This window comes from Cloeon dipterum, chromosome X (assembly GCF_949628265.1).
Source record: "Cloeon dipterum chromosome X, ieCloDipt1.1, whole genome shotgun sequence".
Taxonomy (NCBI): domain Eukaryota; kingdom Metazoa; phylum Arthropoda; class Insecta; order Ephemeroptera; family Baetidae; genus Cloeon; species Cloeon dipterum.
The window spans coordinates 6,898,997-6,914,706 of record NC_088790.1 but is presented as its reverse complement, the minus strand read 5'-3'; the positions used below and the strand labels follow the sequence as shown (position 1 = coordinate 6,914,706).

Sequence of the window (15,710 nt, the reverse complement as noted above, 5' to 3'; positions counted from 1 at the left end):
AACGCACCTTTCGGCGAAGGTGTCTTTTGTATTAAAATATAATAAGTTATATTATATACGACTTCTGAACATTTCCTTTGGCCGGGCCGTTGGTGTGTGTGTTGTCGACATAATTACCCTCTTGATTCCGCTAGTCGCACCATTAAGAAAAAATCAAGTAGGTCGTTGGCTGAAATATTTAAGAAATTACCCCAACTTTCAGCCGCCTCTTTTCGCCTGTCACCGTAAAGTGAAGTATTTATTTGACGTTGATGTGTGTAATTCCGATGCAAAACAGAGAGCCAAATTTTCTCCTCAATATGCTTAGAATTTCTGTGTCGGTGGCGCAAAAAAAAAAAAAAAAAAGCGAGTGGAAAATGGTATCTCGAGCACAAACAAGAAAATCCCTCAGCTGACCAGCCAAAACCGAGCTCGCGGCACGCGGTTAGTGTTAATTTCACACAAGGGGGCTCTACCTTCCATAAAACTGTCAAAATTATCGCGTTGCCTGAAAATAAACTTGACTTTTGACGAGGAAAATGACAGGCAACGCCAATATTTACTTAGCGATTGACAGGTCCAGTCGTGGCTGCTATGCGCTCCAATTCTTATTTTCTGCGCGCAGCCTAATTGAAATTCGATTTTTTAGCCGTTTGCTCTCTCCGCAGAGACCCGCTATCTCGTTCAAAATTGGCTTAATTATAGTGAAAAATATTCACCACGAGCAGCTTTTCGGGATTTTGGTCTGAAAACAGCTAAGAACGACAGTCGGAATACTCTGATCCCTTCACTTTTCATAATAAACCCGGTAAATTATCTTCTCGCGTCACTTAATTCAGATACAGAGTCTCGTCGGCTGCGTCGTCGTCGGGAGAGCAGCTTTCGTTAATTAACGGCGCTGAGAATGCGTGTCATAATTAGGTCCCAGACCGTTTGTTTGTGCCAGGACACATAAGAAACATTTGATCTATTTAATATCAAAAGAGCTGCAGCAAGATCAAATTATTAATAGCAGCGCTAGGTATAATCTTCTTTCATTTTTGACGTGCCACACGATTGGAAAACAGGTGTTTGAATTAATAATTCACGCCGGTACAATATAATTACGTGCGGCCGACAATGGAAAAAAGCCTCTTTGTAGTGACACACACACAGCTGAGGATCGAAAATGAGAATTTGAAAGAGCAGCATCCCCTTCTTGTCATCGCATCATTGATGAGCACATGCAGAGAGTGCGGAGAAGGGGCATGCCTCTTGCGCTGTGTGCTCGTCGTCTAGCGTCCTCGTGTTTTATTATAATACGAAAAGACGCAGCTGTCTTCGAACTCCATTTATTAATATATTAGCTGTTATTTTCTCATCTTTTAACTGAGGATAATAGCTTTTTATGAAACACACGTGGAGCGGCTGCGAGCCGAGCACAGCGAGTGAGCGAATCTCAATCTCAGCAGACTTGTTGAGGAGAAGAAGAACACACCACTATTGTCAGAGGATGGATGGGACGATTTTTCATTTTATTTCTAACTTCCTGATTAACCCAAAGAGCACTCTTTGCTTTCAATGCAGTCTCTCGCCATCGAATGAGCGAGCGAGCGAGCGAGCCGGCCGAGCTAGAGCCCCTTTTTCAAATTACACAACACAGCAGCGGCATCAATTTGCTTATAAAAGTTAATTTATTCACTCTCCGGAGTTGGTTCTTGTGCTGCTATCTGCTGTTGATGATGGCCTATTATTTATATTTCTCTTTCTGTGTCTGTGTGCGCGTCGCCTCTTCCCTCCTCTCGTCGCCTCTCACTCTTATTCTCGCACCACGTATTCCTTTAAAAACACATCATTCTCTATTAAATCTGTTGTTATTGTATTTCTGATTCCGAACCTTGAGGTCACATTCATTTAGACTGACTAAGAGCGAGCTTTTTAAGTATTCAGCTGAAGGAATGCCCGCCGCCCGGCTCATTTATACGCAGCTGGGCGCGCTGGTGTGCAGTGTGCGTATTACGTCTCCGTCGCCGCGCGTATTCTCATTGTGGCCATTACTCGCCCACCTATCCGCTAAAAAAGGTGTTCGGCATAGAGAGGATGCACATTTTTCCCGATATACCTGCTTTGCATGACGAGTCGAATGTGCTGTCAAAGCTGCACACAGCACACATACACAAATTTCCCTGGCAGTGAAAGCAGGATGGACGCGCTGCAAACGCCTTCTCAATTTGTTCTCTTTGCATACCAATCGGTCAAATTGTTACTTTGTGTGCGTGACCGACCGATTGAAATTCTTTCATATTTGACACTCATTGCCATTCATGAATTGTGTATAAAATTTCCTTGAGCCGATATACGTACGGCCCGCACACGCTTCAAGTGTTGAAATTATAAAGTATAAAGGGCGCAGTGGCAATGTTTTCTCTTCCGATCAAGTGGCCAAGCCAATGGAAATATTTAAAATCTGGTCCTCCTTTCAGACCTTTTTGCATATCGACATTTGCATGCGGAAGACAACGAAGCTGACCGGCAAAAATACAGTCGGAGAGAAAGCCGCCCAGCTTTTAAAAAGCAAATTCCTCTTCTTTGGCGGAAGACGCGGGGAAAATACATTTTCCGTTTAATGGATTCCCCTGTTAGGGTACATAATATACGTGCGTACGTTCGTATTTTCCGTATGAGCAATCCTGCTGTGTGATGGAATTTTTCCCTCTCGGAGCACACGCGCACATTTTCTGCTCCGTGATTGCCGAAAATCCAATAGACAGAGACAATAATAATAATAATTTGACTGCTTTTTCGATGACGTACTTTTTCCTCAGATGGGCGTAGGTCCCAACCGCGTCTTCATTGTGTTTTGTGAATAAGCAGCCTAGGCAGGCAGGCAGCCAGCCAGCGTACGAAAAATTTCATTGTAACAATTTCTCTGCGAAAAACGCTTTGTCATTTTAAAAAATAATGCTGGCTGGCTGCGCTCGCGCCCGCTGCGGTTTATGCCGACGCTGAATTATTGTGTTTCGTGTGTCGAAATTTTCCTCAATTTGTCATTTTCATTGTTTTGCGCCTGCACACCTCCTCCACATTTTCACCGAAATTGCGCCTAATTTGACTTTTGCAGCTCATTTGCATCAAATTTCCCCTCTTTCCATATACGCGTCAACTCTCGAAAGCGGCGCGAGAATTGGTTTCCTGCCGCGTCACACCAGCGGCTGAATATCAATTTTTTCTCAATCCATTTGGCGTGTCTGTCAAGTATAATACATTTTTAATCTGGCCGACCTCGCCGGCATGATGATTAAGACACTCGTCGCCGCTACGAAAAAAACACATGTTCCATCCGCGGGACCAACTGCGAATTTGTTTTTCCCGCGCGCGACTTTTTCAATTAAGCAGCCGCAGCAGCCGATTGAGTATGGCGAATCATGCGTACACCATGCTCGATTGCCATTTAGGCCAAGGATTTGTATTCATTTGCGGCAAGGAGCCCTGCCCTGCCGTTAAGGGGTTCATGAGAAAGCAAGCGTTCCGTTCATTCATATTTAACAGGCGTGTCGCGCCGATCGACAGAACATAATCTCATTTAAAACGTCAAATATTAGAAGCGAAAGGGCCTGCTGGTTTCTTTCTGCATGCTTGGGCGGCTGAGCCAAATTTGCACAGTAGTGTGTGTCTATATACGTTTCTATTCTGCTGCAGAGGTGGATCCTCCCTGCGATTCATCAATCTCTTTTCCTCGGTCCGAATCTAACAATTCCATCTGGAGGAAACACACGAAATTCCCGCGTCACACAAATAGAGTTCCGGTTTCGCACACACGCCTTTGGGTTGGGGAAATATCATTTGTCAGATTTACGGATGATATTTTCGTCGTGATATTTTTCATCCAAATCGTGGTTTCGATAATTCGGATAAGCCGAACCAATTAAAAACCGTACTCACAATGTAGAAAACGACAGGCACGAGTAACTTTCGTGCCCGAAATTAATTTTGTGTGTTGTGTGCTGGCTCTGCCTTTTCTATAATTTAAACACCAAAAGCGTCTAGCTCATCCTAATAACACAATAAATCATGAAAATATCACAGAGGGCAACGCGCGCGCCAGAGATAAAAGCAAGGAAAATTTCCAAGTCAGCAGAGCTATTCCTTAATTAGGTGGCGTTTCTCCTTAAAAAAATTTATGATGGCCTTCGAGCATTTCACACAATCAACAAGTTAATTAGCAAATTATAACAATAAAGCTGTAAACAATTCAATTAATCCAGTCTGCGAGCGCGGAAAAAAACTAGAGGAAATTTTATACTTTTCTGCTGATCCATATCAAAACTGCTGTGCCGATGAAAATAAGAGATTTTTATGTACGACTGCTCTCATCACAAGCTGGCTGGCTGGCTGCTGCCACTGAGAGAGAGACAAAGGCACGCGCATTAAAAAAATCGGCCGGCCGTCATGATTGTCAGATATTTTTATTCCCCTTACGAGATATTTGCTCCACGAAATTGACTCAAATTATAGTTCATTGGTTCAAATTTCAGCAGCCGCGACGCATTGTTGCCTTATTAGCAATCATGCAGAGTACGATGAATTTGGCAGGCGGACGCAAAAAATCGAGAGACAAGTTCTTGAAGTGACCTCCAAACGCAGAAGGGCCGTATTATGGGTTAATATGCGAGAGTGGATTGATACGCTTATGAGGGGAAGCGAACTCATGCTTAGAGCGTTTTCAGAGAACACAATAATGGTGGACACTAGAAATTTTCATTTATTTGTATTCATTAGAATTCAATATGAGGTAAATTACTTTATGTAGCAAGCAGTTTTCGTCTGTCAAAATAATAAAGTTTGTTAAGAATGTAGCAATGGAATATCAAGTTAACTTTTAGCAAAGAATTTGCAATGCGATGGAGAAATAAAGTTAAGCAATAATTTTCTTTTATGAGTCCCTCAGCTGTGTCGTAAAGAGTTTAAGTTGATACACATTATTAGCGGAAAATGTCGCAACATAAATATTTACTGGCTGGGAAAATTACCACGAGCGAGCGGAGATATAATTGGGACAAACCATACAAAGGCGGACACGGAAATCAAGGCGAGTTGAACGCACAGATAAAGCGAAGAGGCTGCAGAATTATTTATTACACTGCACACCAGACACAAAACCGGAGAGATTTGGTATCATTCGAGGAGAAAAAGATGGGAATGCGCCGATACGGCCGAGATTTTTCTTGTGTTTGCTGCGCGCGCGGGGATGATGATTATTGATGTTCATTACGAAAATGAAAGGTTAGCGGCGGGGTCAACTAGAGCAGCGCACGATCTCATTGTGCGAGACCGCCGCGCTCTCGGAATCAGCGAGAGCAAATACACAGAGCCATCCATCTCTCAGGTGCAGCTGATGTAACCCAGCCAGCGGATTTTTCTCTGAGAAGTACAAAACAAACGATCCGGCGCATTATTATACTAAAAGGAACTAAGAAAACATGATAAATAATCCGACTGTGACAATAATATGCTCCGACCGATGATGATGACGGCGGATTTATTGTTTTGGGAAACATCACGATTCCGCATCTTGTTCGACCGTGCGGCCGCAACGATATATATAAGAATTTATTTAATAACTCTCTCTCTCTCTCTCTCTCTCTCTCTCGCCAGAGGACAAATCGAGCGAATAATGAGCGAATAATGCACACTCACTCACGTAAAAAGACGAGAGGATTATAATAAGGATGGATTCTTCGTCACTGCGGGCTGGTGTGTTCACCGCAGCATCCCTTTTAATCAACTGCTCCGTCTCGCACACCCCCAGCACTCTGTAATTAATAATTATGACCATTTACACAAAGAAATTCGTCTCCCCTGGCTGAATAATTACACAATCTCGCACCCATCAGCCCCCATTTATTAATGATACCCTTCCACCTCCCACTTGCAGTGCCGGGAAAACTTTTAAAGTGAAAGCAATTATTCGCTTGTTAAGACGCCAGCTCGCTCGAGGGTGCTGTTACAAAAGTTACTTGTACACTCATCGCCTGCTCGCGTCGTCATTATTCTATTAATTTACACGACACTGGTCTAATTTGAATCACAGCGGGGCCCAATATAAAAATCGTGGCCCGTGATTAACTCTTAAGTGGACGAGTGGCCTGAAAATCACTCTTAAGCCCTCGGTGCTTCTGCAAATGTTTTGTTTTCGCGCCCGTTTGATTTGTGCTTCGGCAATAAAAATAGCGGCCTTGCCTCCTCGATTTCACGATCCCTAATGGCCGCGTCGCACAGCCCATTTACGAGTGGTTTCACAATTCTGGTCGAAATTCTTCGTTTTCCACCGCTTCTGCCTCTCAATAAAATATTGATGCAATTAGTACAATTAGAGAGGAACAAAGGTTGAGGCTGCGCGGCGTGTCCTCTAATTTAAATGCTGCCGGTGCGATGTTTGGGCGAGTGTGACGAGACACTTCATTAACGCCGTAATTAAAGGGGGGACAGGTGTCACCAGAAAAGACGCGGAGAACGCTCGCTTACCCGCGCGCGCAACATTTTATTTTCTCTGTTTTTTCCTCTCTCGAAGAAGAAGAAGACGACGAGATATTATTATACTCTGCGAGCATATAAAGTGAGTGTTTCCACCAAAGTTCGCGTGCCTTTCCGTCATCAATCCTTTTTCCCTCTGTTGATGCCGCGCCGCGCTCAAAACACATTTAAAACACGCATTTTTCTCTCATTCATATAGCAGACAACTGAAACCCGCACTTATGTCGTCATAATTTTTCAATTATATCTCCTCACTTGGCACGCCACTTCCTGTCTGCCGTTGATTAAAAAATTATATTTCGCCCGATAATCGCTCGCGTTAACAACGTAATATGAGAATTTATGTGTGTATCATGCGTTTTTTGTTCAAAGCTAACCGCACTTCCAGCCCGACCGGCGCTCTTTATCGCAAACGATTATCACCAGTTTAATTAATTTATACGCTTCTTTTGTTTCTTTTTGGCATTTAGGATTTATTAATCAAAGGGTTTAGCGACACATGTATTAAGTGATAAGGAGTTTAATCTCATTCATTTAAAATACGATACTGAAATTTTAAATCTGTTGAGGAAATTGTACATTTTAATTCTTCAGTTGCATTTTTAAGATGAGCAAAATTAAAAAATGTAATGACTGAAAAGAAAAATTGTTATGTTGAAGTGGAAGTAAAAATACTGTACACACATTGCATTAGACGTGCGGACATGAATCTGGGCATTCAATTGCAATCTTAATTCTGCCGTGGTGTACACGATGAGCATTCCGAGGGTTATGTTGAGCGTGGAGAATAAATGCGTCCTCTCCGTCTCGCTGAATTAATTGAATTCGCAAGATCTTATTTTCACGATCAACCCTGCTCTCAGATCACAGCAATAATAAATATATTCGCGTTTTTTACGCCAATCCGCCAGCAGACTCCTTTGGTCGCGTACACACACATTTATCTCATAATATTATCAGCAAGGCACTCGCGGAGAGCCAGTATGGTACCTACTTTTCTCATTAAACCGGTCTGGTTTGTGTTATTATACGGACCGAGTGCATGTTTGGAATGTCCATTGCATGAGAGCAGAGCCAGAAAAGCAGCCGCAGCACTCCGCCTGCCTGCCCGAGCTGTTGATGTCTAAATAAAGACGTTAATTTCTTTATTTATACATGGCGCGAAGGTATTTATTTCATTGGCTCGTGTTTATTAATATAATGAAGTAATCAAAAGAGCTGTCACATGCACACGGCCTTAAAAATAAAGCGCTGCGAGCCTATTTTATATATGGCTTATATATGTGTATCGGGAATGTGTAAAGCTGCTGGACGGGAAATTTGCATTAAAAAGCGGCATTGACAATAAACTTAACGCCGACGAACATCATCGTAAAGTTGAGTCTGCCTGATAAAAGAGTAGCAAGAGGCAAAAGACCGGCAAATCGGTCGCCTGCTGCTGAACGCGCTGCTTTTTGCGCCGAGCCCCGCGTCGCCGTAGTTTCGTCCAGCAGCATTTCGGCACCGAAGCCACAGAAAATAATGCGGATGGGAAAGTATGGCGTGATTTAAGTACGGCTGATTAGGCCGTGCTAGTCGCCGTAAATCGGCCCGGCGGAGTGAAAAAACTGCAAGAAAAATGCTGTTAAAGACACTCGATTCGTCGGCCTGGCAGCGGCAAGAAAGGATGCGGAAAACCAGTTACATGCCCATACATACATTCAAGCTGTGTAAGCACATATTGGTGTGATCCATATTTGGTACCTCATCAGCAGGTAGAACCGCATTTTTATGCGTTTTGCTCGAAATTAAAACTCCAGCCGGAGAGCGGCGCGAGAGATTTCTACTTGGTAACAAATTTTACTGCCTTCCCTGGTGTATAATTGACTCATTTTAATTTGTCCGCGCCCAAAACGGAGACGCGGCTGCGAATCATCAAATAAATTTTTAAATTGTCCCATACATGCAGTAGTATAGTCTTACGGGTTCGGAGATGAAAATAAAATACGCGCCCTTATTCGAAATATCAAATACGCGGTCAGTGGAAAAATTTCGCTCGTCGGACGGCAGCAGCCCCTCAGCTCAGCGTCCTTTTTTTTTTGTTTTTTTCCGCCACTTGAAATTTTCCAGAGTAAGCGTTTTCGTCGTGCCGCTGGTCAATTTTCTTCCTTCATTTTTCGGAGAGCCTCCACGGCTATCCATGCAGTACACACCAGCGGCACCAATAAAACACTACTAACTCTCATATTGATGGTTTGACCGTCTTCTGCTGGCCGGCCGTAATATATAAAACCTCAAGTGTCTGTGAGATGTCCATTTCACATGATGAAATTCTTTTTTATGTGTCCGTCGTCCCTATAACGCGCTTGGCGGCTGGGCGGACGAGAGCGCTTTTTATGATGTCCAATATGGATGACTTGTCAGGTCAAGTCGTAAAAATATTTTCCACTTTTTTGGTATTTCCATCTACCATTCCACTCCATTTCGATGCCATAATATGGTCAAGAAGAATGCCAGCCCATAAAATGTCAAGAGGGAAAAGAGTATGGTGCCAACGATGATATGAAAATTTCGGTCCCAATCTTCCTGACATTCTAATTTGCGCTGCGCACGCAGTATAATTTTTTTATGAATTCTGCCTTCCATATGGAACACGTTTTGCGCGAGTAAAAAAGACCGAAACGAATTCGTCACCAAACACAAAGTGCATATTTTTTGCGGCGCGGATTTTATTTCGCGGTTCAATAGGTTAAGTGATTTTTTATTCGGCGAACCGTTTAGTGGGAAAAACGAAAGCGTATATATATTTATTTTTATGGGTGAAAAATCGTGTGTTATTGCATCAAATGCGCCGGGGCGGCAGCAAAAATCAAAGGGAATTAAGAAATACCTTTTCAGCAGTGCCATCCGAGCCGACACGTACAAAAGCGCGGAAAGAGTTTTTTGCTGCCCCTTTTTTGGCGGCATTCACGCGAATGCTGTGCGTTTTTTGCCGGCCGCGCGCGTCGTATCAATGTCACCCTACAGGGAAAAAGCAACCCCTTGGTGTCAACGATATATACCTGCAATTTTCCCATACGCCTCGCGATTTTTGAGTTATTAACAATGGCATTAGCACGGTGGGTGCGTCTGAATGGTGACGGGGAGCAAAAGTAAGTCTGTGTTTGTGGGCCGTCGGTATTAACTCATGACCCAGCAGTTCCCTGCGTTCCTTCTCTGCTGTGACCCTCTTCGCCGGAATAATGGATCGGAATAACTCACACAAAAAGCGGGATTCTTATATTCTCCTCGGGGAAAGAAGCGAGCGAGTCGCGATGCTTCATTTCTGGCGTTTTAACCGAATTTCACGCTCTCTCGCTGAGCGCGGCGGCGCAGATTGGCCGACGGCGGATTTCATTACGCCGATCACTATCACCCGGCGAATATGATAATAAAATTCCTTTTGGTGTTATAAAACGAATTTCGAGCGGCGCTCTTCCTCTTTCAAAACAATCCGTATAATGGATTCGCATGAATAAAATTTAATGACCTTTCGCATGATGGAGCCGCCGACGTTTAAAAACGAGTTTGCCGGTCAGATCTCAGCAGTCTGATAATAGACGGCTCGAAAATTGCTCCAATCCATCAGCAGATCAAATTCATTACGATACACTCTTCGCGCACACGCGGATGATATTTATTCAGTCGCGGCGCATTATTAATTCTTTTCTTTTCCTCTGCCGAGGTGGACGGTAGTGATTTGTTTTTCAAATTAATTAAATCCGGCGTCAACACTTGCGCGTCTGTGCTTGTGGATTTCGATATTGCTACGACGGCGAACCTAATTAACTTGCAACTTAAGTGACATGCATTAATAAAGAGATCCAAGCTGGCGCGATTAAGCCGCGTTGCAGCAAGTCAATCGCACACTCGTTTTAATTATCCAGAGCATGGTGCATATGTATGCTTTGTATTTATTTATTAACACGCAGCCAAGGTGAGAGGACTAATTGAAATGCGAAAATTCCAATTTTGAAGAGAATTGTTAGCTCGAAGCAAATATTGGAACTGGAGCAGATGTTTCCGGGGTCGATATTACGCAATCGGACACGTAACATTACTCCCTTCATTTGTTTGTTGTTGTTCCAGTATGTATACACACATACAGTGTATTTGTGCTGTATGCGCCAAGCGAGAGGTCTTTAACATTTGCAAGCGGACCCGCATAAAGTTTTGCATAATTTTCCATAAGATGAGCATAAATTTCCGCTTTGCCGTGCACTCGGAGCTCGGACGCGCGCTACTTTTGTTTTCCAAATAATAATAATAAGCCTGACTTGCATTTTAAACTGCCGAATTCCCATCGACGCGGGTCTCGATCTTTTTCGACCGATAATAATGAGGGCGGTGAGAAAATGTGCCGGGTGTTTTGCGTAATGTTGATTGAATTTTAAGAAGCGCGCGTAATTTACATGCAGTTAAGGCCAAGGCGTCCGTCTGACCGACCGACATTTGAAATAGGAATGAATAATGTTGAATTCAATTAATCTAAATTCAAAACTCTTTTTCGCATAAACGCGCAAAGGTTATGTGAAAATGAGACGACAGTATTCCCCCGCAAATAAATGAATGGAAAATGAGAATTTCATACAGGCGATCGACCTCTCCAATGAGAGTTCGATATATACATGTAAAACGCAAAGCGGCTTTTTCCCAACTCATTAAAATCACCGCGGATGATGATAAATTCAAAGAGGCGGTGGGTTTTCACTGTTAATTAGGGAAATTAGCGAGAAGAAATGTTGCCCGTCGTCTTGTCAAACAACATCGTAAAATTTTGTTGTACTCGCAAAGACGAAATTTAGCCCACACCACGCACGCGGCGTGTTTTCTGACTCGCGGGCGTTTTTCGTATAGGTACTTTACTTAAATAATTACCCACCGCGGAGAGAAAAGCGCGGCTGCGAGCGAGCGAACAATGTCTGCTTTCTCCAGCTGCGCGCGCCATTTGCATGGAAATTATGCAACTGTCGCTGGACAACAATTAAACTGATCAAAATGCGCGTGTGATTAATTGACAAATTGGCATTTGCGAATCGAATAACTCGAACGCAGCAGAATGACATAACGCCACGCGCACAATGAATCCGTACCTTACGCAACCCAATTATCAGCAGCACATTGTTTAATCCCATTGTCCTCCTTCAAATGAAATCCCTTGCGCGTGTGCGTGAAATAATGACCCCGACTAATTTATTTCAACTCGGATTTCGTTTCAGGCAAAATACTCGAGTCGATGAACGCCACCTCCCGACTGTCCGCGCTGGGCTTTGGCCGCCCCACCGGCCTCTCGCTCAGCATCCCATCGCCGCACCTGCCGCACCCCGCCGCTCCCGCGGCCCTTCCCAATCTGCCGGCCCCCAGACTCAGTCCTCCGGTGCAGCCCCCGACGCCCCCGAGGACGCCCCACTCGCCCAAGGCGGCCAGGACGTCTTCCCCGGACCGGACTCCAAAAGAGACCAACGCCACCCCTTCGACTGCAAGGGTAAGATAAACGTTTATTTTTCTTCGGATTGGATATTTTTTCATAGCTGAGTAATATTCAGAAAAGGGCGTTTTTAAAATAATACATTTTTATTGCTTCTTTCGTTCTGAGGCTGTGGGAGAGTTTACTATGTATGGCACTATAAAATTTCCTGAATAGGTAGAAACCTATTTGCATTTTTAAAATATTAGCAAGTAAATTTTATACGGATAGTTCGTACAGGAAGCTTGTTAACATTTTGCCGAACAATCTTTGTTACGTTTCACAGCCTCTTGGCCCGACTAATGCCGCAAGTTAATTTAGACATTTTTCTTCCTTAAAACAACTCTGTCTTTGCATTAATGAAGATTTAAATCTGCGCGGCGGGACGGTATATTTTCATGCTGTGTGCTTAATATAATATAACTTCTTGATATGGCCATTTTTCGGCGCACATGAATGGGCATTAAACCGCGTTGTAATTTTTACCGGCAAAAATGTTTTCTTTCCTTTGGCGAAAAATGCCGAGAGTTCCACGCGCACGCCAGACCGACGGTTTTAAATTGCTCAATATTCAAATATTTCGCAGCAAAAGTATGTTTTGAATGAGTCATCATGCCGCTCGCTTTGACCGGCCGCCGCGCGCACCACAGCAATTTCGTCACAATTTTTATCCTCACCGACGGAATTCTGCAAAAGTTTTAATGACTTGACGTTTTTTTTTCTAATTCTCGGTATACACGCATGCAAAACGTGTAAATAATACCGGCGAGTGCATTTGCATAAAAATAAAAGCTACTTATGCAAATTCTGATCCACTAATTTGATTCCGGCTGGAATTTGCATTAATGAACTTACTTAGTCGGCAAGTACTGTACAAGTACACACGAAAATGAGACGCGCGGGGAGAAATTAACAAATTGCACGCAGCAACACGAAACGAGGAATTATTTTCCCATTTTTATTGTCTTCTGCCGGCTTGCGGAGCTTTTTTGCCGACTTGTGTGTCTGTTGTATCATTACACCTCCTATTCCTCGTTTATGTACCTGGATCGCGTCCGTGGGATAATATTTTATTTGGGGCCATTGTGTGGTAATGATTCTTGTTATTACCGCTCAGTCTATGTACGCCCCTTGATTTAGGCGGTCGACGCGGGCGAGCAAAAAATTATTAACGTCCTTTTTTCGCCGCATTTTCGAGCAAAACACTAATTTATTCGCCGAGAGTCGAGGCGTCATGCGAACTTGTAATTTTCGTCAAATTTTAATTCAATCGAATCAACGAGCTGCCGCTCGGCATGAGTGTCAGCAGCCCGCAGCATTTTTGCAACAGCGATATTTTCTGCACGGTCTGCTAGCAGTTATCGCCCTTGTGTGCTGCTGCTGGTGGTTTTATTGCGTGAGAAATGGTCAGCAGGACAAATCAGACGGCAGTAGCGCGCGCTGTCGACCGAGCACAATGACCCATCACGGCCGTTTTCATTAAAGCTGCGTGGAATTTTATTGTTATTGATTTATTTATTGTTCTCTTTTTCATTGTTTCGCTGTCAATTCCACAAAGAACACGTCCAATTGCAGGTCCCGCTGCCGCACAATGTGGCCACCATACTCACCCTGGCCGCTCTTCAGGAGCAGAAGGACCGCCTCATCGGCGAACACACCCCAACTGGAACACCTTCCCTTCCAACCACTTCTGGTGAGTAGAAATGAGGAGCATCCTGAAAAACTTGACAGAAATTACAGAATAACCCCATCTTTAAAAGGTTAATTGCCGTAATCAATTCTAGCAGTAAAGTTTAAGCCTCGCTTAATCAGGAAACAATTCGAGTTTACTCTGTTAGTTTGTTTGGTGAGAAAGGAGCCTCCACTTAATTTAATCTCTTTAGAAAAGCACATAAAAGCGAGGCGATCCATTAATTTATGAAACTGATGACCGTTCGAGGAGAGCCATGAAGTGGTTAAGCGCTTTTTTAGGATTTTCATTTTCCACTTGCGTGGGAACCCTTCTTGCGAGGGCCCCAGCAACCGCAGCCTCTCGACAATGCTACTTTGTATTATTCGAGGGACATGTCAATCTAAACTTTTATTGGCACTAAATTTTTAACTGCTGCTCTAGACATCATCGCAGCCGCGCACTCGAGAAAAAGCAGCAGTCAACGCGCATGCATGCATTGGTGGTGATGTAATAATAACACACACACACAAGTGCGTCCATCGGCGCGCACAGCGAAAAAAGGGAGACGCAATTTTTTGTGCCGCTTGCATTAAATAAACGCGCACATGTCGTGGATTGTGTGCGGCTCGCTCGCGTTTGGAACTTTATTGAATAATTGCCGTTTAAGTAACAAAAGAGCGCGTTTTGTATCCAGCAGCAGCCGCAGCTCGCATGCAGAATAGCAGAGTCGGCCACCACCGCCACCATTGCTGCTGCTGCTGCTGCTGGCATTGTGATGCATGCATCATTCATAAGAAGCTGGGGGATTTTTTATTTGCTACATCCGCAATCAGATGCTGTGTGTGTGTGCTCTCCGCCGCGTTCTGTTGCCGCTTTATGGGGAAATCTCTTTTCATTCATTCATAGTCAATTGGCTGGATGAGCGCAAAGGCTCTGCGCTTTATCTAGCCCGCGCCTGCTTTCACGGGCAAAACGGGGCTGCTGCATGGTGTTCAAGAGCCATAGTGCTCCAACGCTTTTGAAGGAAATTGGAGCTCGTTATTCTGATCTTTCTGCTAAATCAACAAAACGATCCGCAGAGGTGTAAAATATTGTCCAATTCAAAGTGTGATTCCTTTAAATAATCTTCAAAATGAGGAAGATACCCTGTCTTTTGACAATAACAATTGGATATGTACAAAATAAATAAGGAGACTGGAAACTGTGTTAGGATGGAAAAATATTTTAATTGTTAATCTTTAGTATTTGATCAAAGAGTACATAGATATCAAATCAAAAACTAGACAATTTTGCCAATGAAGTATTTCGTTTTTCGATTCAGGTGCAGGCGGCAAAAGATTAGGGAATGGATTAGCAATGCGAGTGGATTCCTGGTAGTGATTATTGTTGTCGCAGACGGGTCTCTTGCTGACTGGGCCGTGGAGCAATCAATCATTTATGAGATGTAAAACAATTTCGGCCAAAGTGAACTCGCAACAGCACCGGCAAACTGCTGCTCGTCGGCCCCATTTCAATAGAAAGTCAGTGACCGACCGCGAGCGGCGCGCATCATCACATGTCCGCCGAAAAGAAACAATTCATCTCGTTCAGTCCACACCTCGGTCCTTATTAGCCGCGACCGTGCACTTTTGACAACAGAATCCATCATTAATTTCCCGGACAAAACGAAACAGCACGACGACGCTCTGCTCGAAGGAAAACCAAATATAATCCATCGTCTCGGCGGCGTCGGTCGACTCTCCGAGGGCTGTGCGGAGTAATTTCGGCTTGTTTCCTCTAATTTTAGTTCTTGGCCGTGCATACGAGGAATGTGACATTTGCAGTCGGCGGAATTACATGCGTCGGTTGGATAATAAAAGAATAGACGAGCGGAGACAGCAAATGAACGAACAAAGCGGGCAATACGCTGCAAATGCTGCTATTCTGGCTCGTCGCGGATGCTTGCTGGTGCTTTTTGCCCCTGCCTGTGTGTTCGCCAGCTCGGCGAGCTGCCACCGCGCGTGCACACACACACACACACTCTGCTGGTGATGGCTCTTGTTTTGCAGTCATCATCAGTCA

At 44.0% G+C, this 15,710-nt stretch overlaps 1 protein-coding gene across 6 annotated transcripts in view; it reads left to right on the top strand.

The window, feature by feature from the left end:
• cas (castor) overlaps positions 1-15,710 on the top strand; it is a 79,274-nt gene that overhangs the window by 47,872 nt on the left and 15,692 nt on the right. For all 6 annotated transcript variants that reach the window (XM_065494820.1, XM_065494825.1, XM_065494824.1 and 3 more), the window contains exons 4-5: positions 11,730-11,995; positions 13,553-13,670. In XM_065494820.1, the coding sequence (XP_065350892.1) occupies positions 11,730-11,995; positions 13,553-13,670 (384 nt within the window). The remainder of the gene's footprint in view (positions 1-11,729; positions 11,996-13,552; positions 13,671-15,710) is intronic.